At 35.4% G+C, this 21,931-nt stretch overlaps 1 protein-coding gene across 4 annotated transcripts in view; it reads left to right on the forward strand.

Annotated features, from left to right (window-relative positions):
* The window catches only part of IFT88 (intraflagellar transport 88), a 38,774-nt gene extending 16,946 nt beyond the window's left edge, over positions 1-21,828 (forward strand). For 3 of the 4 annotated variants that reach the window (XM_034410030.3, XM_034410055.3, XM_034410040.3), the window contains 15 exons: positions 1,384-1,615; positions 2,263-2,333; positions 3,413-3,499; positions 4,859-4,958; positions 5,805-5,891; positions 6,852-7,038; positions 7,896-8,004; positions 8,151-8,301; positions 10,688-10,803; positions 12,652-12,704; positions 12,808-12,873; positions 14,144-14,250; positions 15,571-15,631; positions 17,430-17,531; positions 21,165-21,349. In XM_034410030.3, the coding sequence (XP_034265921.1) occupies positions 1,384-1,615; positions 2,263-2,333; positions 3,413-3,499; positions 4,859-4,958; positions 5,805-5,891; positions 6,852-7,038; positions 7,896-8,004; positions 8,151-8,301; positions 10,688-10,803; positions 12,652-12,704; positions 12,808-12,873; positions 14,144-14,250; positions 15,571-15,631; positions 17,430-17,531; positions 21,165-21,286 (1,651 nt within the window). In that variant the 3' untranslated portion in view covers positions 21,287-21,349. Of the gene's footprint in view, positions 1-1,383; positions 1,616-2,262; positions 2,334-3,412; positions 3,500-4,858; positions 4,959-5,804; positions 5,892-6,851; positions 7,039-7,895; positions 8,005-8,150; positions 8,302-10,687; positions 10,804-12,651; positions 12,705-12,807; positions 12,874-14,143; positions 14,251-15,570; positions 15,632-17,429; positions 17,532-21,164; positions 21,350-21,692 lie in introns of those variants that run through there. The other variant, XM_087894687.1, reaches the window with a different exon arrangement.
* The last annotated feature ends 103 nt before the right edge of the window (positions 21,829-21,931 follow it).

Here is a 21,931-nt window from a genome sequence, read left to right on the forward strand (position 1 = left end):
ACTCAGAGAAAATAGCAAATGTCCTATAACATTACCTGATATTCAGTAAGGTATTGAATAAAGACCTTGTTGATCAAGAGACATCTTAAGTGGGAATTGGATGAAGGCTATAATGATTAGGCCAATTTTGTCAAGAATTGCTTTCCTCCATATAAACGTATCAGTCATTAGTTACAACTTGGTGTAATTTAAAGAAAGGCCTTTTCAGTAGTGAGCCCTTATTGTGTATTTTTCTTTTAAGGGAGATGAGATTATCACCCCATATTACTTAGCTTTAGATAGGCAGAAAAACAGTTCTGATGTTTTTTAATGGTCGATGGTTGATTTGTATCCATTCTTAATTGTAATAATATAAATATTGTTTTCAAATGTTTTTGTATGACATACTTGTGGTTATTGCTTTTATAATGATATACTTTTTTTTTATTGAAAAAGTTTTACAATTACATTTTCTCCCCAATTTCCCCCCCCAACCCTCCCCCCCGGACTTCCACAGAATATAATCCAAATCAAAATCCCCTTTTTATAAAACTTGAACCCCTCCACCCCTTGTATATTTTTCACATCTTCACAAAATTCAAATATTTCTATCTTTATATAATACTTTCAGTTAAAAGCTATCTGATATTTCCTAGTTTGATATTTATTCTGCACATAATCTATCCACTTTTTCCATTCCCATTCATAAGTCTCTTGTGAGCGATCTTTTAGATATGCTGAAATCTTCGCCATCTCTGCAAAGCTGGCCATCTTCAAAATCCATTCCTCAATAGTAGGCATAGCTTCATTTTTCCAATATTGACCTATCAGTAATCTCGCTGCTGTTATCATATACAATATCAACTTTGTTTCACCCAATGTAAAACCTTTAACTATACCCAATAAAAACAATTGTGGAGAAAACTGAATTTTTTTCTTCAAAACATTCTGCATAACCCCCCAAATTTTTATCCAAAAAGCCTTCACTTTCTTACAAGTCCACCACACATGATAATATGTGGCATCTAGGCAATCACATCTCCAGCATTTTGGTTGAACATTAGGGTACATGCACGACAATTTCTTAGGATCTAAATGCCGTAATGATATACTTTTATAATGTTTTATTGTATATTGCCCAGGGGTATTCAAATGCCCATTGGATTTATAAATTGAATCAGTGGAGTAAAAATATCAGATCCCTACTCTGATATTTGCATGCAAACAGGGGAATTTATGCCGACAATTTTTCATATTGAATTTGTTTTGGTATTGTTACTACTTTCTTGTACACAGTGTTAAATTGCACTTTTGACTGTATTCTAAGCAGAGTTCAGTAGTCTTAGGTTATCTATTTTAAGATACAGTTTAATATTAGATTCTAACAATGGTGTATTTCATTAGGATTAAAATAATGCAGAACATTGGAGTTGCGTTTATTAAAACCGGCCAATATACTGATGCCATTAGTTCTTTTGAGCACATTATGAGCACATCACCAAACCTGAAAGCAGGCTTCAATTTGATCTTGTGCTACTTTGCTACTGGAGACAGAGATCAAATGAAAAAAGCCTTCCAAAAGCTGCTTGCTGTTCCACTAGAAATTGATGATGACGACAAATATATTTCACAAGGAGTAAGTATGCACAAATAAGCTGCCATTTATAGACAAAAACAGTTGCAGAAAGGAAAACAATGTTCCATATACTATAACAGTGGTATAAAAACTCTTTATGATCAATATCAAGCAATAGTAATTTCATCCCAGCAGATCTTTTTTTTCCAACAGACAAATATTTTAAATGCAGTTTTGAAGCAAAGTTTATTACACAGATGAGATGGTTGCATTCTAGCAATATTTAAATAGTTCTCATTTTGACGTGTACATCATCCTACAGATTATAAATAAGATTATAAATAAGTACAAAATTATTTAATAAAGTGCCTATGTGCATAAAGGGATTTTTAAATCAAAAAGTAAATAGAAATTGATACATTTGGAATTGAAATATATCCTCAGCTCAGCACAGAAATAAGCATCAAACCTGCCATACAAACATAACTCAGTTATTTAAAAATAAATCTTTTGCTTAGATTGGACTACTGAAATCTTGCAATGAAATGTGCTAAATTAAGTAATTCTGTTTTATTGACTGAATAAAAATAGTTTACAAAATGTGGCACATAAAATGTTATGGTTTTCATGAATACATTTCTATGTCCATATATCCATTCCTGTTTTTTATGTAACGTCAAGGACTAAATTTTCCTCTTTGCTGTTAGGATGATCCACATACAAACCTGTTGATAGAAGCTATTAAGAATGATAGCTTACGACAAATGGAACGTGAAAGGCAAGTCTCTCTTATATTACTATATTTCCAAAGGCCTTTCATTATTTTTCATATTTTGTGGCTATGGTTAAGCAAGTGAACAAGTAAATGAATTCAGTGTGCTTTTCTATCTGTCTACTTTGGTTATGCTAAGTTAGAAATCAATTTATTTTCATTTACTTACCAAATTTCCTCTGCAATCTCATAAAGGGTTTGAGAAAATATGTGGGAAGGCAGGTTTAAAAACTGGACAGGTGACATGTTAATAATAGGTTACACCGTGGAATGCTCCTAGTTAAGTTGCCAGCCAAATAGTTTTTCCCTCTTCAAGGTATTTGATTCCATTCCCCCACTCCTGATTTTCTATTCCGTCTTTCTTCCTATGATTTAGTAATATTAGCAATATCCCATAATCCTGGAACAGAATGTCTATGGAGATTTTCAGTCATCGAGGTCAGTCCCAAAGGAGCTTTTTCAAAAGGCAACTGGACTTTGTTTTTCCTTGAAGACGTTTCACTTCTCATCCAAGAAGCTTCTTCAGAACTTGGATGAGAAGTGAAATTCATTTGGGACAATCCTGAAGCAGGTTCAGTCCTATTTAACTCTTTGCTCTTTAGAGTGGATGGGTGGTAGGATAATCTAAATATTTGTACCCTGTTTCCCCCAAAATAAGACATCCCCTGATAATAAGACCAATCGGGCTTTTGAGCTCATGGCAATAAAGCCAAGCGCTTATTTCAGGGTTCAAAAAAATATAAGACAGGGTCTTATTTTTGGAGAAACACGATACTTTTGCAAAATCTTCAAACTTCCCAAGCTTACTGGTATTTTACTTTATTTTTCATACTCAAAAGAATCAGGGTTCAAAGTAAGGATGGAATGAGTGTTATAATCAGTACTTTTAATGGAGGATTATACCCTAAAAGCTTATCTTAAGCCACAAATCAGTTTCATTTCAAAGTATCTTGATGTTTTTATTTAGTATTTATTATTTAAATATTTAAATCTAATATTTATTTAATAATTCTTTCAATAAAGTTTTCTGTTAGCTATTATATCTATATAGGCTTTGCCCTTTTTCATTAGAATATTTTTTTTAGGAAAGCTACAGCAGAAAAGTATATTATGACAGCTGCTAAACTAATTGCTCCAGCAATTGAAACTTCATTTGCAGTAGGTTATGACTGGTAGGTGTCAGTTTTTAACTATGGACCTTTGTTGTTCACCTGTTATCCTTTGGTTGATTCTGTTAAAGATTGGATATTATGTCATGGTCATATGCAATGAATGAAGTAAAATGAAATAATTTCTATTTTATTGATTGTGTGTTTGCACTTGAAAGCCTGGATCGTGTATAGCAGGGGTCTTCAAACTTTTTAAACAGGGGGCCAATTCATGGTCCCTCAGAGTGTTGGGGGGGCAGACCGGCTGGGTGGGCGTGGCTAGGTGGTCATGTGACTGGGTGATCATATGACTTGGTGGGCATGGCCAATTTATCAGTTTAGCATACACACACATGAATATATCTATCAAAATTGTTCAGCAACCAATTTGAAGGATGTACTATATATATGGCAAGAATCAAATCAGTGGGTGAATTCTCCTCGAAGCATTATATTCAGGTACTCCAGTGGTTGTCTTAAAGAGCATTTGAATGAGGGTTAGCCAGCTGATTTTGAAAAAGCTAGGAGACAGAGATTGGGAGCTGAAAAACATCCTGAAAGGCCAAACAACGCAAATACAGAGAAACGAGCCTTCCTGCTCCTGCCCCCCCTCCCCTCGGGTGGCATCAAGGTGTGAAGTGGCTCTAGCAAGCTTGGGTGAGCAGCTGGGCAGCGAGACAAGCCGCCCAGAAAGCAGAGACTGAGAGGGAGGGGTGAGGCTTCAGCCAGTTCGCAGAACTGAGCAAACAGTTAACAGGTTTGCTAGAATGAATCCCACCACTGCAGCCAGCCCTTCCTCCGCCCACCTGCCAACCTGGGAGCACATGGCTGCTGCGCCGGCGGCATCACTACTCCACCAGCTGGCCGCAGCTGCTCCCCTGCCCACCCACTGACCCAGAGCACGTGGCTGCACCGGCAGCATCACCCCTCGGTCAGCCGGCCTTCCCCCAACCACCTGCGCCCTTTGGCCTTACCTTCAGCAGCAGCAATATGATGAGAAGAAGTGCAGTTGAACCATCAAAATAACCAGAAGTGCAGCTGGATGCTGGAAGATAAGGCTGACTGCGAGGGGTTGGGTGACAGACGGGGCTGAATCCCACCACTCTGCGCGCCTGATACTTTGAGTGGGCAGGCCGTATCCATCCCATGAGCTGTAGTTTGAGGACCCCCGGTGTATAGTAACAAACAATATAACCTTTTTCAAACTCATCTTATTAATGTTTTGGTAATTTATTGGGTACTCAGTGAGTCTCCTTTTAAATATTTGGGTCTGTAAAATTGTCAAGTATTTAAATCAGTTTATAGGATCAACTTAAACAATTACCTTCTTAATGTAGAAAAACTCACTATAAGAAAAAAAAAACCTCTTTTTTTATCTTGAAGGTGTGTAGAAATGGTAAAAACATCTCAATATGTAGAGTTAGCCAATGACCTGGAAATCAATAAAGCAATTACCTATTTGCGGCAAAAAGATTTTAATCAGGTATAGTATTTTCATAAACATTTTACTGGTAAATTTTTACATTGAATCATGAACAGAATATAATTTCATATCTTTAACAAATTGAAATATTATTTTATTCCATGAGTCAATTTATGAAAAGATTTTAAAAAGTGAGGTTAATGAACCCAGTGTCCTTATAAAGACTCTGTTGCTGTTGAGAGCTTGATGGCTTCTCTTCATCTCATGGCACTCCTGAGGGAAATTACTGTCCTGAGCTTGTGAGAAGCAAGCATCCTGAGCATAAGTGGGCAATGTCCCATCATTTTCTTTCTCAGAGAAAGATTCTGTAGGATTGAACTCTTTTGTGGGTGACATTCTAGAAGCAAAACATGCCACCCTCTGATACAGATTTCCTCTCTCTTTTCTTGCCACTAGATTTCAGAAGTAGGACCTGGAAGAGGGTTCAAGACTGAGCTAATTGTCCAGGCTAGTACACCCAGAAGGAGTTGCATTGGTTCCAACCCATTCAAGGATTTTAAGATTGATATTAACAGGACTACAATTTCTGGGCTGTAGAAAAGTAGACAAGTCAAAAGAAAATTCTAATTCGTTACTGCCATCTAATGAACAGATGGATTTCTCCTGGCTAGATCTGGCAGTTCTAGCATCAGTATATAAATTGATCCTGAAATAGACTGGAAGATCATGCAGGTGCTGTAGACTTTGGAATCAATTATTGTCAACGTCTACTAGTTCAAAACAGAAGTTTCACTAACTGAAGTTTTAGAACAATTTTCAGAAGCAGCTCATGCTTCTGCAACTATCCAGTAGAGTTGAGTAGTTTTTTTATATTGAGAGTAATTTCACTTTTGTAATTATTTCTAGGCTGTTGACACTTTAAAGATGTTTGAAAAAAAGGATAGCAGAGTTAAAAGTGCAGCTGCAACAAATCTTTCTTTTCTATACTTTTTGGTGAGTAAATAAAGATTTAAAAAAAATGATTTAAGTCTGAGGATATGGAGCTTCTCTGGATTTTCTCATATGGTTACTTTTAAATATAGTCAGTAGTTTTAAGAACGAATAACCACAGAGTATATTTTATTAATTGTTGAAGTTAATTATCTTGAAATTGTTTACTTCAAGTGAAATGTGCTTCTTTTCTTAAAGATAACAGTTCAAAGTTCAAGTAGGCTAATCTTCTTTCCTAAGTAACAGAGCAGTGAGTTCAGTGGTACATGTTGACATCAGTTGGTTTCTTCTAAGTGACATAGATTCTAGGCCACAGGTTATCCATTTCTGCCACAGCAACTTTCCAAGATGTATTATTTAATAGGTGCTTAACATGGATTAGAATGATACCCTTTTGGCAACTTTGAAATTCCCTTCCTTTACGACCGCCTGGATCTTTGGGGAAATCATCAGCAAAATACATGCAAGATATAAAGTTAAACTATTGATAATGGAAACAGGATTGATTAAATATCTTTTCTCCTAATATTTAATTGGTCAGTGAAAAGCAACATTGATTGGCTCATGGATTCTCAGAGGAAAGAAGCAATGAAGAGAACCATGGGTCATATTCAAACTAATTCTGAGGAACCGGGAGTAGAAATACTTCTGGTAGTCAAATGTCTGAAGAAAAAGATAACTGAACTGGATTCATTAAATTTGTAAGAATTTGATCTGTTTAAAACCATGCCAGCAAAATATTTAGAAAGTAGATATACTGTTATATCACTTAACCAATGGGTTATAATCTTAATAGGTACTAAAATCTAATGGTGGTGTATGGTTTTAATAAAAACCTTGGGCTAGAAACAACACTTTACAAATGTATATCTATTCCTGTATATCAGGAATCAAAATATATTTTTAAATGGTCAATTTCCAAAGCATCAGCAACCAGATAAGATACTTTCTTTGTTAATTTAGGAAAATGAGATCACACAAGCAAGCAATTATGCAGATTTAGCCGTAAATTCTGACAGATACAATCCAGCTGCTCTGACAAATAAAGGAAATACCATTTTCATAAATGGAGATTATGAGAAGGCAGCAGAGTTTTATAAGGAAGCCTTAAGGAATGATTCATCATGCACCGAAGCGCTTTATAATATTGGTAAGTCACGAGTCAATTTGGATTGCAATTTGAGATGATTGGAACTAGTTATGAGTCAATTTGGATGGCAATTTGAGATGGTTGGAACTCTGGATAAGAATGTGTCATTTTTAAAACTGGAAATTAAGAGCTAGTTGGAGGGAGTTCCACAAATTAAGAGCTAATTGGGGGGTCCACAGTTGGAGGGCCAAGATGGTAAGTTCAAGTGCAGACAGAAGCTACCCCTCTGAAGGAATGTAGCTGCCCTCGGTAGGCAGCTCTTTCAGCCAGCACACAGAGATGAGAGGGACTTCTCTCAACAGGCGCCAGCAGCAGTTTACAACCTTCCCTGCCTGCTGCCCCACCGACTTTCTGGGGAAGCCAGCAGAGAAAATGGCAAATGACAATTACATGATTGCCGGGTGCTTGGCAAGTGCTGACCACTGGGGTTTATGGTGGGCCATAAAGCTCTTTTTCTGAGGCTGTCATAATTCCAGACTGCCATTAAACGAATAGTCATAAGTGGACGATTACTTGCATGTCATTTTGAAATTATTGTGGTTTATTATAGATGCCTTAGATAAAATCGAGTTTTGAAGACCCGTGATTATCCCATTTTGGCATTGTGAGGGAGTGGGAATAAAGCAAAGCAATAGAAGCTCCCAGGACACTTTTATCCACAATTTCTAATTAGTGCCATAAGATGCCAAAACTGCAGGCTAAGCTCCGTATCAGAGTTTTGTCACTGTTTATTATTAAAAAGATTCCCAAAATGGATAACCTTCGAGCATGTGTGAAATTGCATTTAGTTACATTATGGAAAATGTAATTTACCTCACTTTATTTCTATTTTTCATAACAAATATCTCTTTTTGCAGGTTTATCATACAAAAAGCTAAATAGACTAGATGAAGCATTGGATTCTTTTCTGAAGCTTCATGCAATTCTTCGAAATAGTGCCCAAGTTCTTTTCCAAATTGCAAGCATGTATCTTTTCAACAAATCCAATGTTTAACACTACAGATATTCAACTTCCAGTGGATCTCAACTGTAGCACAGCAGGTGCGCATCTAAACCTTGCAAGGGTATGAATAAAGTCCTCATAAGATATTCCTTAACTGACAATATTTCAGATATGAATTAATGGAGGACCCTAGTCAGGCCATTGAGTGGCTTATGCAACTTATTAGTGTTGTTCCCACGGACTCACACGCATTGGCAAAACTTGGGGAACTCTATGACAGTGAAGGCGACAAGTCTCAAGCTTTTCAATATTATTATGAGGTAGGTGTTTTAAAAATTACATTTCTATATCAGCTTTCATCTTGCACCTTATCTGGGGCTTAATGGAATTAAAATCTGGTGCATCTGAGGTCATTATTAAGGAAGGGTTTGTTGTTTTGTTGTTTTTTCTTATATACAGTAGGCATATTATGTAAGTGAAAATAAGTTTAATTTGATACTTTTAAGATGGCAAAGAAGTAAACATTCTGATGAATAAAAATAATTCTAATCTAAATACATTTTTATTGGTCAAAAATATGGACTCCACAGAGAAAACATTTTATTCAGTAATACAACACTTAAATTTGATTTTTAACCTCATTCTTCACATGGAAAAATCCTCATACAGGATTAAATAGATTGATTTCCCTTATACACATATTGTCATTCACCATGGTAATATGAAAGATTTTTGGAAAATTTGAGATAATCTTTATTAAGAGATCAAGAGAAATAGAGTGCTCCCCTTATGAATATTCCTGGAGTTTATGTCTAAAGGACATTGGGTTGGGGAAGACTAATAAATCCATCACTACCATAGAACCAGAGATTTATTTTAAAAAATGCTGATAATTTAGTACTATTAAGCCTCTCCAATTGTTAATCAGATCTAAGCGATTTAAAATCCTGCCATGTTTAAATAGGATTCAAATAACTAAGAAATAGCACTAGATAAATAACAACATTAATATCCACAAGTTTAATACAATAATAGTAAAACATTCCAATGTCATATTCCTATATCCTACATTACTCATACATAAGAGGAACCTCTCTTAATTCATCTGTACCTCTGTTTTTAAAAAATATTATTTTCCTAAACCCCAATAATATTGGAGCAAGTTGAGTTCCCAGGGGAATGCAGTTTCAGAGAATAGGGCCACATTTAGAATTCCTGTCTCCAAAAACTTTGTAGATAACATTCTTTAACAAAGGGAACAATTAATACAGTTAACTTGGTTTTGGTGACATGTGCAGATTGGAAAAGGTATAGATAATCCATCACCTCCAGAGCCATCCACAATTGCTGTCTGATTATATGTGTCATATATGAATTGGGCTTGTCTAAATACAAATACTTAAATTATAGAACATTCACCTAAAATTCAATATAATTTTATTACATTTGCTAGTAAATTATCCTCCTTGCTTTGATGTGCGGCTTCTTTATATAACACACAAAGATCCCTTGAACCATATTCTGACTATAGCCTTGCCCTGGCAACCGACATTTTGAATTGTTTACAGAGAGAGTGAGAGGTGATGGGATGATCACTTTATATAATTTTTCTCTTCAGGACTCATGTTTTCCAATGCATGAAATGGCCACCATGTTTAGCTACCATAGGCTATCAGAGCTCTTTTCCTATATTGTCAATAGATTTATGATACATATAAATTTTACAATTGGGTCATAATTATTAAGCTATATAATTTGCTTACCCAAAATAAATTAGTTTTGGCTACTGTATAGATTCAAAGGAAACACATCATATATTGTAATTGTAATACACTGTAACAAATGTCATATACTGTATTTTATTACAGTATTATTGACCAGTAAAAATCATAATTTGAGGGAGTGATTCCTTACTTCATTTTTAAAATGCTTGAAAATGAAATATGCAAGAAATAAGCAATTTTTAAAATCAAATGTCGTGATTTTTCTCTTAATTGCAAATGGATACATTCTCTTTAAGGGATGCGGTAGCTTAGTGGCTAATACGCTGAGCTTGTCGATCGAAAGGTTGGCAGTTCAGCGGTTCGAATCCCTAGTGTCGTGTAATTGAGTGAGCTCCCGTTACTTGTCCCAGTTTCTGCCAACCTAGCAGTTCGAAAGCACGTAAAAAATGCAAGTAGAAAAATAGGGACCACCTTTGGTGGGAAGATAACAGCGTTCCGTGCGCCTTTGGTGTTTAGTCATGCCGGCCATATGACCACGGAGACATCTTCAGACAGCGCTGGCTCTTCGGTTTTGAAACGGAGATGAGCACCGCCCCCTAGAGTTGGGAACGACTAGCACATATGCGCGAGAAGAACTTTTACCGTTACCTTTACCTTCTCTTTAGTGATTAATGAATGTATTAGTACACTACTTTTATACATATATGTACTATGTATTTTCAGTAGCTGGAGAATTACACATAAATGTGTAATTTATTTATTTATTTATTTATTTATTTTTCATATTTGAATACCGCCCTACTCCCGAAGGACTCAGGGCGGTGAACAGCCATAATAAATACAAATACATATAGAAGTTAAAAACTATTAAGAAACAGATTAAGTAATTTAGGCTCAAAGATTAAAAACATTAATGTATTTTAGAAATGAAATAAACCTTATCACTAATTTTACATTTCTTTCAATCCTTTTATTTTCTTAGTCCTATCGGTATTTCCCTTCAAACATTGAGGTCATAGAATGGCTTGGAGCCTATTACATTGACACACAATTTTGTGAAAAAGCCATTCACTACTTTGAAAGAGCAGCACTTATTCAGTAAGTAATCACAACACTTGTATGTTGAGAGTCATTTCACTTCTACAGGCATTTTCTGCAATATTGTTATCACTGACATAAATTAGATATAGAAAATTGGGTGATTTTTCAAGAATTATTTTCAGTGTTTCTTTGATGCTTTTAAAATAGTTATGCTATGATTTAACTTTAAAAAAAAATCAAGTAATTCTTCAAGAAATTAGAAGGATGAATTATTCTGGATTATAGTTTTCTAGATCTTTTCTGATATAAAGAGGTCGATATCCTTAAACTATTCCGGTTTAGCCAAGAATACATATAATATTTTGACTAGATTCTACTGGGTTTACTTGATAAACGTTAAAAACTTTAGTGGTGACAATAAAAATGACAAAGGAATAGCTGAAAACATTCTATCTGAGCCAGGAGATTAGATAGATAGGTAGGTAGGTAGGTAGGTGGATAGAGGGAAGCAGGCAGGCAGGCAGACAGACATGCTTTCTTCTTAAAGAATGTTGAAGTGGGATATAATTCTTTGAAACAACTATTTTCTAAAAACATTGCTTTTATAGAACCCAATAGCTATGATAGATTTTAAAGTTTACTTCCAGTTTCCTCAATTTAGATATAAACTCTTTTGAAATAATACCATATTAGTGCTTCCCATGAATTGGGTAGTAGAGTTTGTTGATGGATCCCATTGTTTGGATTCATGCATCATATGAACCCAATTTTTTTCAGGTATTGTCTGTGGTATAAACCAGCGGCAACCACTGAAACAAAATCAAACAAATCAGAACTATTTCATAAACATTATTTTTATATGAGAAAGATTTAGAATTGAATGGTATAATCCTGATTTCAATAGAATCTCAGTTCATGAAAGTATTAAGAATTTAACAGAAATAAATTCAACAGGACTAAACCATTTTCCTTTTATTGTTATGCTATTAAAAGATGGAATCATCTTTTAAATGAAGCCTAGTAAGAATTTCATAATACATCAAAAAACATTTTATGATTATATCTTGGTAATTCAGGAAAAATACTTTCTCATTCACTAGTCTTTTAGGAAATGACCAATAGAAAAGTACTTATTTCTTAATGAATGTAGATCAATAGAGGTACTTACAGAAACTTGAAGCTTTGTTGAGTATTTCAAAATCAATAGTCATGGATAAATAGAAAAGATTTTAATTTTAAAATTACAAAAAGAAGGCAATATAATAAACTTGGCCTCTAACTGTGCTTCAAATAAGTTGTGCTCCCCTTGGTATGTTACACTGAGCATTAAATGTATAATCTCAATAATGATCTCCCCTGTTCTAGAAATCAGCTTTCCGGGAAATAGGTTTCTGCTTTAAATTTTAAAATCAGTGGTTATATGCCAAACATAACTCACAGCATCTCTCGGTAGGGCCTGCGGGAAAATGGGCTTCAGAATTTCTCTGAGGCAACGTAATAATATAAATTATGTGAATGTATGGTTTGACTTAAGAAGCAAAAACTCTGTGATGCTGAGATAATATAACCATCTAATAATTCATATGCATGTGCTTTCTGCTCTCCAGATGAAGGAGTTGAAACACATATGTTCCTGTTAGCTGGACCAAGTAGTGTTGAAAATGGTTGGAGTTCATCCATCCAGAATAGAGTACCATCTTCAGTGCTGTTCTTTTCAGATTACAAATTGGCAATGAAACTTACTTCAGATGCATATTTTTACCTTCCCTTAGAGAGAAAGAAATCATTAGTTTGTCCAAGAAAATATTCACACTGAGCAGTTCCATTTTGATTAATTTCATCCATATCCTAGATATTTAAGGAAAGTTTTTCAGTTTCATTGCACTGTGATATGTGTACTTACAGGCCAACCCAAGTGAAATGGCAATTGATGGTTGCCAGCTGCTATAGAAGAAGTGGTAAGTGTCCATACCTATTGCATTTTAGTTTAAATAGTTTTCCCTGTCTATAATTTAGCCTATCTGCCTGAGCTTGTTTCCTTCTTTATTTACTGGCTAATAGGTAACTATCAAAAAGCTCTGGATACCTACAAGACAATTCATAGAAGGTTTCCAGATAATGCTGAATGTAAGTAATTTATCTAATATAATGCTCACTGCATTTTATAGTATTTATAGCATTTCTCACTTTTTTGCTAGATTATTTCATGCACAAATATTTGCCTTACTACTTAGGAGCTGTCCTAGACAGTCTTAAAGCAGGGCTGTCAAACTCCCAGTCATGCGCTGGCGACGCCCATGCTCGGTTTAATGAAGGGGAAAAAAGTCCCGATACATCACATGATGTCGCCATGAACAAGAAATTTCCTGACAGTTACAACAATTAGTCAGTGGAATGACTTGCCTCCAACACTGGAGGATTTTAAGAAGAAACTGGACAACCACTTGTCTGACATGGTATAGGGTTTCCTGCAGTGGTGGGTTGCAGTGGTTCTATAGAACTGGTAGTAAAACCGGTGGGAGGCTCCGCCCACTGAGCCTGACATCACCAGAAGTGATCTGTGCATGCACAGAAGCTTCTGCGCATGCACGGAAGCAAGGCACGCGAGCAAAGTGCGCGAGTAATCCCATTGCGAACCGGTAGTAAAGGTAAGTAGAATCCATCCCTGGTTTCCTGATTAAGCAGGGGGTTGGACTAGAAGGCCTCCAAGGTCTCTTCCAATTCTGTTATATGGCAGGGCATCAAATGTGATAGAGAGCAAAATGAGATTGATGGAATCTCGATTGCACAAAGTAGATTCTTATGAGACTTCATAAATGTCTGTCAGGCACAGGTACTCTCTAGAAGTACATTCTGATGTATGGTGTACGAAGTAAGTGCTATAATATTTAATAGGGATTACTACCTAATAAATTTATGATAATAGATTATCTAATTAAAAGTGACTTTTAAAACTCTTTAATCTATTCAATTTAAAAACTATCCCTCTTATTGTTCAGTATTTATTATAGAAGTATGAGAGTTTGGGAAAAGACATGCACTCTTTTATTAACAAAAACAAAAAGAGGTTTCGTAGGCAGGATTCTAATAACTCCTGTTGTCTAAGAATTCAAATGTGGTGCTATGAAATCTAGCCGATTTAATGCCACAATGAAATATTGTCCATTCAATTACTTCCTTGTTGGCAAGCTAGCATTGTCAAGGGGCTGCCGGCCTTCTTGGCCAGCAAAACTTCCATCTATAACTGCAGAGATGAAGGAGTGAAAGGAATCTGCTCCTTTACAGAAAAAGTTTCCCGATCCATATTGTGTTGTGTTGTATTGCTGCACCTGTGAATGCATTTTTTACTCCAGTTCAGTTTTGCTATGATCTTAATACTGTGTATATTATACTCTAGGTTTACGGTTCTTGGTTCGACTCTGCACAGATATGGGAATGAAAGAAATGCAAGAATATGCAACAAAGCTTAAAAGAGTAGAAAAATTGAAAGAACTAAGGGAACAGGTATAAGTCATTTTTAAAAGCACAAGTTCCTTAAATGCTCTTAAGAATACAATCTGATTTTATTATGTTACTCCCTTAGACTTTCTAATAATATAATTCTACCAAAATAGCTTTTGAGTGCTACAGCACATAATGGTAAAAACTTCTTTATGTCAACTGTGATTTTCAGATCTTGATACTCTCTGATTTTCTCCCATTCTTTATCTTTTATTCTACTGTCTCCCAGATGAATTATCCATGCTTTCTTCTTTTCAATCAGTTATGTATCAAAATGTTATTAGCTTGAAATCAAAAATTCCACCATATTTAAACCCGCTCATTTTCAGCAACTACTTCAACTCTATGTTGCCACTAATGTTTCATTACTGGCACAAGTTAATTTTTACCTTTTTAACGACTGTGTGACATAGTTGTTTTTAATTTATATAATCATCTTGCACAAACTGGAATATATGATCTGCCTTTTCTTCTGCTTTTTTGCACAATTCGCATTTTGAATCATCTGATGATTTTTTAAAATTCTTAATTGCATTAGTTCAAATAGCTTGCTCTTCTATAATAATAAATAAATGCAGATCAATAAAATATTTTTAAAGAAATTACTGAAGCTTTTTCTGCATGCCCCTAGATGTTCCTATTGCTAAAACAGGATTTATGGTCCATCACTACAATAAAATCATGCATTTATTAATTCAGCAAATGAGATATGTTAAAAAAAGGCAGTTTTCAGTCTCATCACTTTTTCAAGCCATAGGAGTTGCATTATTAATGTTTAAGGCTCACAATCCAAGAAGTTCAGAGAAATATATTATATTTTGAGAAGTATGCAGTAAGCTAGACAAATGTACATGTATTTGTCCTCCCAATCAATCCTTTCTTAGCCTTAAAACTTAGTAAGTAGTCTCAGGAAGAATTGTGAGGTATAATTTATATAAAAGAAGGGTCTACGACAACTCGCTGCAGGACAACTTGCCACAGGACAATTCAAATGTTCAATTTAATTATTTAAAATAATTTAAAAAATATTTTAATTTTTGTAATTCAATTTGTCCCTCCTTTAGCATACTTTCTTTAATGATTCCATTCCACCATTTCTTCGATATTAGTGTAACTCTTGTCCCGCAGTTAGTTGTCCCATGGCAAATTGGCCATGGCGAATTGTCCTATAGTGAATTGGCTGCAACAGGTTGGTTGCGGTAAGTTGGTTGCGGTAAGCTGGCCAAAGTAAGTTGTCTGTGGCAAGTTGTCCCATTCCAGTAAAAGAATGCTGTAATAATTATTGATATTAAACAGTAATTCTGTCTTTTTTATTATTTGTAGCGTGTCAGGTCTGGCAGAAATGGCAGCGCCCGTGCCCGCAGAGAAGGGAGTGCTGGAGGTGGTGAGTACTTTTCTAATTAAGATTAGGATTAGAATTAGGGTGAGCCATTTTTGCAATGGTTCACCCTAACCCTATGAATGTGACCATTTTTGCAATGTCTCAATTTAGTTTATCTCTGTTCCTCATCTTGCAGATCTGTCAGGTTTGCTTTATTGAATTTGGCAGATTTTTTTCAACTGCAACGCACAAATTTGTTACATGCTTTCATGCACAATCCACTACACATACACAATTTGCCTACTACAGTACATATTTTTTACATTTTTATAGGTATTTGGTCTAACACAAATGCCACGGCATTACGCATTGCTTTAGAACAGAGGTGTCAAACCCCAGCCCGGGGGGTGCTTAGATCTGGCCTGCATGTGGCCCTCCTAAGCTTTGTTTTTGCTGGCAGAGGGTTGCAGGAGGCCATCCCAACCAAAAACGGAACTTCCAAGGGCCGTGTGTGGCCCCCCTGAACTCTGTTTTTGCTGGCAGAGGGTTGCAGGAGGCTGTTGTAGCCGAAAACAGAGCTCAGGAGCCCGTTTTCACTGGCAGAGCATTCGGGCCAGCATAGGCGCTCCCCATCATGAGTGACATCATGCTGATCATGCCCACCCTGGCCACATCCACCCTGGCCCCCCGAGGTCAAACACAACCCTGATATGGCCCTCAATGAAATCAAGTTTGACACCCCTGCTTTAGAACCTGGGACAAATTTCAAAAGTTGTTTGTTATGTAACTTTTTAAAGAACAGACGTTCAGTATTCTCTCTCTTTGGCATGCTATACTGCATAATGTTTTTAATTCAAACCATGAAACATTGTCATAGAAATTTGAGTGCTATTAAGGTATATTCTCTTAAAGCAATGATTCCCAAACTTTTTTCTTTATTATCCAAAACTGCTGATCAGAAAGTCTTTTTTACCCAATATAGGTAAAACAGTTTAAATCAATTTAAATGCCCCTGTTGTGATTGGGTAATGGATTCATGTGTCAAAGAAAAACCATTTTTAATCAATTTTTGGTAATTTACACAGGTTTGGGAAACACTGCTTGAAATTATCCATTGTATTTCAGTCTGAAGAGACAGAATAAATGATTGACTAGAAAATTTTATGCCAAATGTTTTGTTTTTTTCTGAGCAACATTCCATAAAACCCAGCAGAGAACTAAAACATCAAAATGAAAGAGTCATATGTTTAAACTCGGATCTCTAAAATATATGGAAACAATCAATGCGAGCAGTCATTCAAATAAAATTCAGTCTCAGCAAAACTAAAATGCAGGTAGATAATTTGCAATTTAGCAACTTGTTAAGCAAATGGAAATAAACAGTGCTTCTCTGTTAAAGAACAGAAACATGCAGCTTATGGAAGTGTGTAATTTCAGTAAGAAACATACTTTCATGAAAATATTTGCTCCAAGAGAACCAGGTTTAAGGAAACCAGGGAATGGTAGGGAAGAACCTATGAAATGTCATAACTAACAAACTAACAAATTATAAGATTCCTAATGACTCTGATTCAGATTAAAAAAAACCTAGCCTTCCTTGGAGGAGGAGAACATGACATCATGTGCTATGCCATTGGTATTTATTAGATTTATATCTTGGCTTTGTGGCAAATTATATTATGACATGCGTTATTGACGTTATTGTGCCTTGGTGGCATATTGTGGGTACAAGTTGTAGTTAGGAACGTTGATTATGAGCCAGGAGGGCATGTGGAATGCTCTAACTTTCATATTTCATACAGACTTTGTTTGTGCTACGTTCAACTAAAATCATATTGAACATTATTCTCTCTTATGTCAGAACCTGGTAGCACAACAATTAAAGGAGAACGTCTGAGTGCAAAATTGAAATCTTTGCCAGGAACAAATGAGCCATATGAAAGTAGTGTTAATAAAGAAATAGGTAAGTGTGTGCCTAATTATTTACTTTAACGGAATTGGTCAGATGCACAGAGAAGCCCAAAATTTAACGCTTTACGTCATTGGCATAAGTAAGGTTTTAAAGTGGGAGAAAAGGGGAACTATTATTCTTTAAGCAAATGTTTATATGAGAAAAACAGTTTATAAAGCTACCATGTGTACTTTTTCCAGTATGCAAAATATATCATCATTGCTGAACTAGAAGAAATAAAAAGTGGAATTAAAACTGCCTGTCATCTTAAAAGTGATATCAAAGGGACATCATTAGCATATCTGGGAAGAAACATCAACCTAGATATTCCAGTGATGACACTTTGGTATCCGGAAGTAAGAAAGACTTATGGAGTCTTCTGTTAATTGTGAAAAAATGCTAAAATAAGATTATTCTTCACTTGTTTTATAAAAAATCCCTAGGTTATGACAAATGCCATGCCAATGCAAGTAGAGACATTGACATAGTAACAGATATCTTTGTAGGCTCAAAAATTTACAGGGACAGTGACTAGTCATAAAAAAGGTACATGTTACTTCATTGTGTTTGATATATCTAACCAACATGTGAAGAAATATCAGAAATGGGATATGTTTTCCCAGTTATTAATGCTAAAGTTTTGCACGAAAGCCAGACCATCAGAAAGGTTGAAGAAAAGTCAATGCCTTTGAAGCATGTTGCTGGAGAAAATTGTTGAGAATACTTTGGACTTCAGTAGCAGTACTTATATACTGCTCCATGGTGCTTTACAGCACTCTCTGAGCGGTTTATAATGTCAGTCTATTGCCCACAACAATCTGGGTCGTCATTTTACCGACCTTCAGAAGTATGGAAGGGTGAGTCAACCTCAAGTCCCATCAGGATCAAACTCCAGACTGTAGGCAGAGTTAGCCTGCAATACTGCATTCTTACCACTGCGCCACCAGTGCTTATAATGGACTACAAGAAAAGTATATTATTCAATTCTAAATGAAATAAAACAGGCTGCTCAGTGAGAGTGCTGATAATGTAGCTTAAATATGTAGCATATATAAAATGAATCCTCGGAGAAGAACTCAGTGCTTGGAAGGATAAAGGCAATTGAAAAAGAATGACATAAGATAAAGTCACTAGTTACTGTTACTGGGTATGATCTTATACCGGTAAGACCTCAAAGAAATACTGACAAAATAATCCTGGCAAAAAAATCTCCATTGAAACACAAAGCTCCTGATTGACTAAACAGTCATATCAAAGTATAATTCACTTATATAAACAATGTAGCTTTATGAAATTCAATAGCATCATGTATAAAGCGTACTTCAGTAATAGCCTGCATGTACATTTTGCAAACCTGTAAAATGCAAAGTGAGCTGTATAAAATGTTTCTTCTGTTTATATATTAACTTAGAACACCAGTAGTGAAATTTTCTCTTTGCAAACGGTAACACTTCTAGAGCATTTCCTATGGAAATGAAACTAAGTTGTAGGATAAATTGAAATTAAATACATTGATGATTTGCCCACTAAAAATAATTCATGGTGATTTATTTATTGGTATCTCGGTACTCATCATTAATTGGTTCCAGGAGGCACGATAAGTACCAAAAACGATGAGTATCAAACAAATTTTTCCCATAAGGAGTAATGTAGTGAGTCACAAGGCAGCTGACACCTACAAGTTCTAGCTTGTGCACTGAGTACCAAACAAGCGATGAGTACTGGGACAAAAAGTTTTCATCAAAATGCGTCGAGTACCAAATTTGATGAGTTTCAAAGCATTGGAAGTGGTTTACAGGAAATGTTTTCCAGAGATTGAATATATGAAAATAATGAGAAATTATAGGCCATGTTTTCCCTGAAGCCTGTACCCAACTTCATGTATTTCCTGCAATAATTCTTGTTTTTGTTAAAGTTACAAAGAATGGCTTCAGGGGTTACATTAAATTTTCACTCGCCAGAAACACTCAGATGACTTATTCTGTCTATTGGCTGGTAGAAAGTAGAGTTGGAAATTGAAGTTGAGCAACCAAGAGGGGAGCTGATTATTACCCAGTGTTGAAGCTGAAGGAGGAGGTTATAAGCAGACTGGGGCTAATTATTATGGCAATAAGTGGAACCGAAAAAATGAAAAATGGAAGCAGTAGGGATGGAATTGGGGAGACTATAAGAAGAGGGAGGGAAGGAAGCCAAGAGTCTTTGGATATTTGTCTGTTATGGGATATTGAATTTATGTTTGTGTGAGTGAAGGAGCCTCCAGTGGGATAGATAGAAATAGAGAGGAATTAGTAATTGAGTTGAGAGTTTGGAAGAGAAAGCCAGAACTGTATGGGAAGAGAAAAAGTTTACAGTTTGAGGCTGATTCCTCCCTTCTTCAGATATTCAAGATCTGAGGCAAGTTACTTATTTTGTGGCTGCAGCCATTTGCCTGTGAAATGTGGGCTTAATGGAGCAGTTTGTGTTCCAACTACTTTTTTTCATTCAAGTTATGTGCCTAGCATTCTTGCTTTTCTGAAGAATATGTATTTTGCAACTGACCCCAACATAACTGATTCATGACATTTCTTTGCTCCCAAATTGGAGATTCTTGTCTTCATTGGTGCAGAAGAGAAGATATGGTAGTATTACTGGGAAAAAGATCTCTAAAATTTGATAGGACATGACACGAGAGCCTTCAATTTTGGAGAAAAGTGGACGACTACTTTCCTTGGACTGTGAAATGTGATTTATTCTAACACAGAATTAAAGGGGGGGGGCTCTAAATCCAGCTTCTGTTGGGTGCAAGAATCCAAATTCAAACATGTGCAACAGATGGCTGCCTGGCCTCCATGTGAATACATTTAGTGAAGAGAAGCATGCACTGGATAATTGATTTCACTGGGTAATTGATTTTACTGGGCAATTGGTTCCACAGTATTATTGCTTTTAGTATTAGGAAGTTTTTATTTTAACATCTAATTAGAATCCATTTACCTGCAATTTAATCTTTATTTTGTATGTTGTACTGTGACATAATAGAGAACAGGTCCTGACCTTCCTCTGAGTGAATACCCTTTCAGGTATTTGAAAAGTGCTGTTCCCCCCCCCCACATCTTTTCAAAGCTAAAAATTCCCTAATTGTTCAGTCTCTTTGTATGACATCATTTTTAGTCCCTGGTTATCCTTGTACTTCGTGAATTTATTCATTTCTGTAAAACCTTTTTAAAGAACAGGTGCCTGAAAGTTGGGTTTTTGAGCAAAGTAGAATAAAGTTTCCTACAGTTTAAAAACTATGCTCATGTTGATGTAGTCTAAAATTGCATTTGCTTTTTTTGAAGTCACATCACACTTCTCACTTATCTTCCTTCCTTCCTTCCTTTTCCTGCCTTCCCAAATATTCTTCTAAGCCTTGTATTTTGTATTTTCAAATCTGTGAATTTGATTTCTGTTATCTGAATTAAAGACTTTGCATTTGCCTTTGTTTAATGTAATGATTTTAACTTTCAGCCCGTTTCTCTAACCTAATAAGATAATTTTGGATTATATTATTAGTATATTGATACCACCCAGTGGATAAATATAAAAAGTTGGAGGAGCTGTTCCAGCTATTCAGTAAGTGAATAAATCCCTTAGATCTATTTTTTTCTCCTTCTTTTCAAAATGTAGATGCTTCCTACCTGGATCCACTTGGACCTCAAGCTGAGAGGCCAAAAACAGCACTAAGGAAAAAAATGGATGAAGATGAGTTTGCTGATGAAGACGTAGGCGATGATCTGCTTCCAGAATAACTTTTTAGACCAGTTCAATTATTTTTTAAAAGTTTCAAAAGAAAAATAAATTCTTAAGAGAGATTTATATTTATTTGAACACTATATATATATATATATATATATATATATATATATATATATATATATATATATATATATATATATATATATATATATGAAATCTTTATTTTAAGTAAAGTTTTTATAGTAAGAATTTAAAATCTTGTGCATTTGTTATCAATCATATCTTTTGTCTCATATCTTTTATACTCACCCAAACCGCCTAAATGATGATCTATGGGACCAGTGAACAGCCTAAGGCTGAAGCATTAAGCATCTTTATATCATAAGCCATATATTTGTCTTGATAAGCATAGAGTTTTGTTGGAGAGCAATTGCTCATCCTAAGATGTCTACTTGAAGTATTGCCACTGAAAGGAAAGCTTAAGAGGCAAGCCATGAGTGGTAGGTCATCAGTCATGGAAGCCAAAAACAATGGTGATGGCAGGTGGATTTGTTAATCGTATCAGCCCTTCCCAGCTCTTCATGACTGATTCAGGAGAAACATTCCAGGGCATTTGCAGGAATACTTTAGAAAATGAATTGAGAATATCTAACAATGCTATCTATGGAGATAAATTACAATTTCTAAGTGTAAGAAAT

This window comes from Pantherophis guttatus, chromosome 5, assembly GCF_059756535.1.
Source record: "Pantherophis guttatus breed Tessera chromosome 5, ASM5975653v1, whole genome shotgun sequence".
In the NCBI taxonomy this organism is placed as follows: domain Eukaryota; kingdom Metazoa; phylum Chordata; class Lepidosauria; order Squamata; family Colubridae; genus Pantherophis; species Pantherophis guttatus.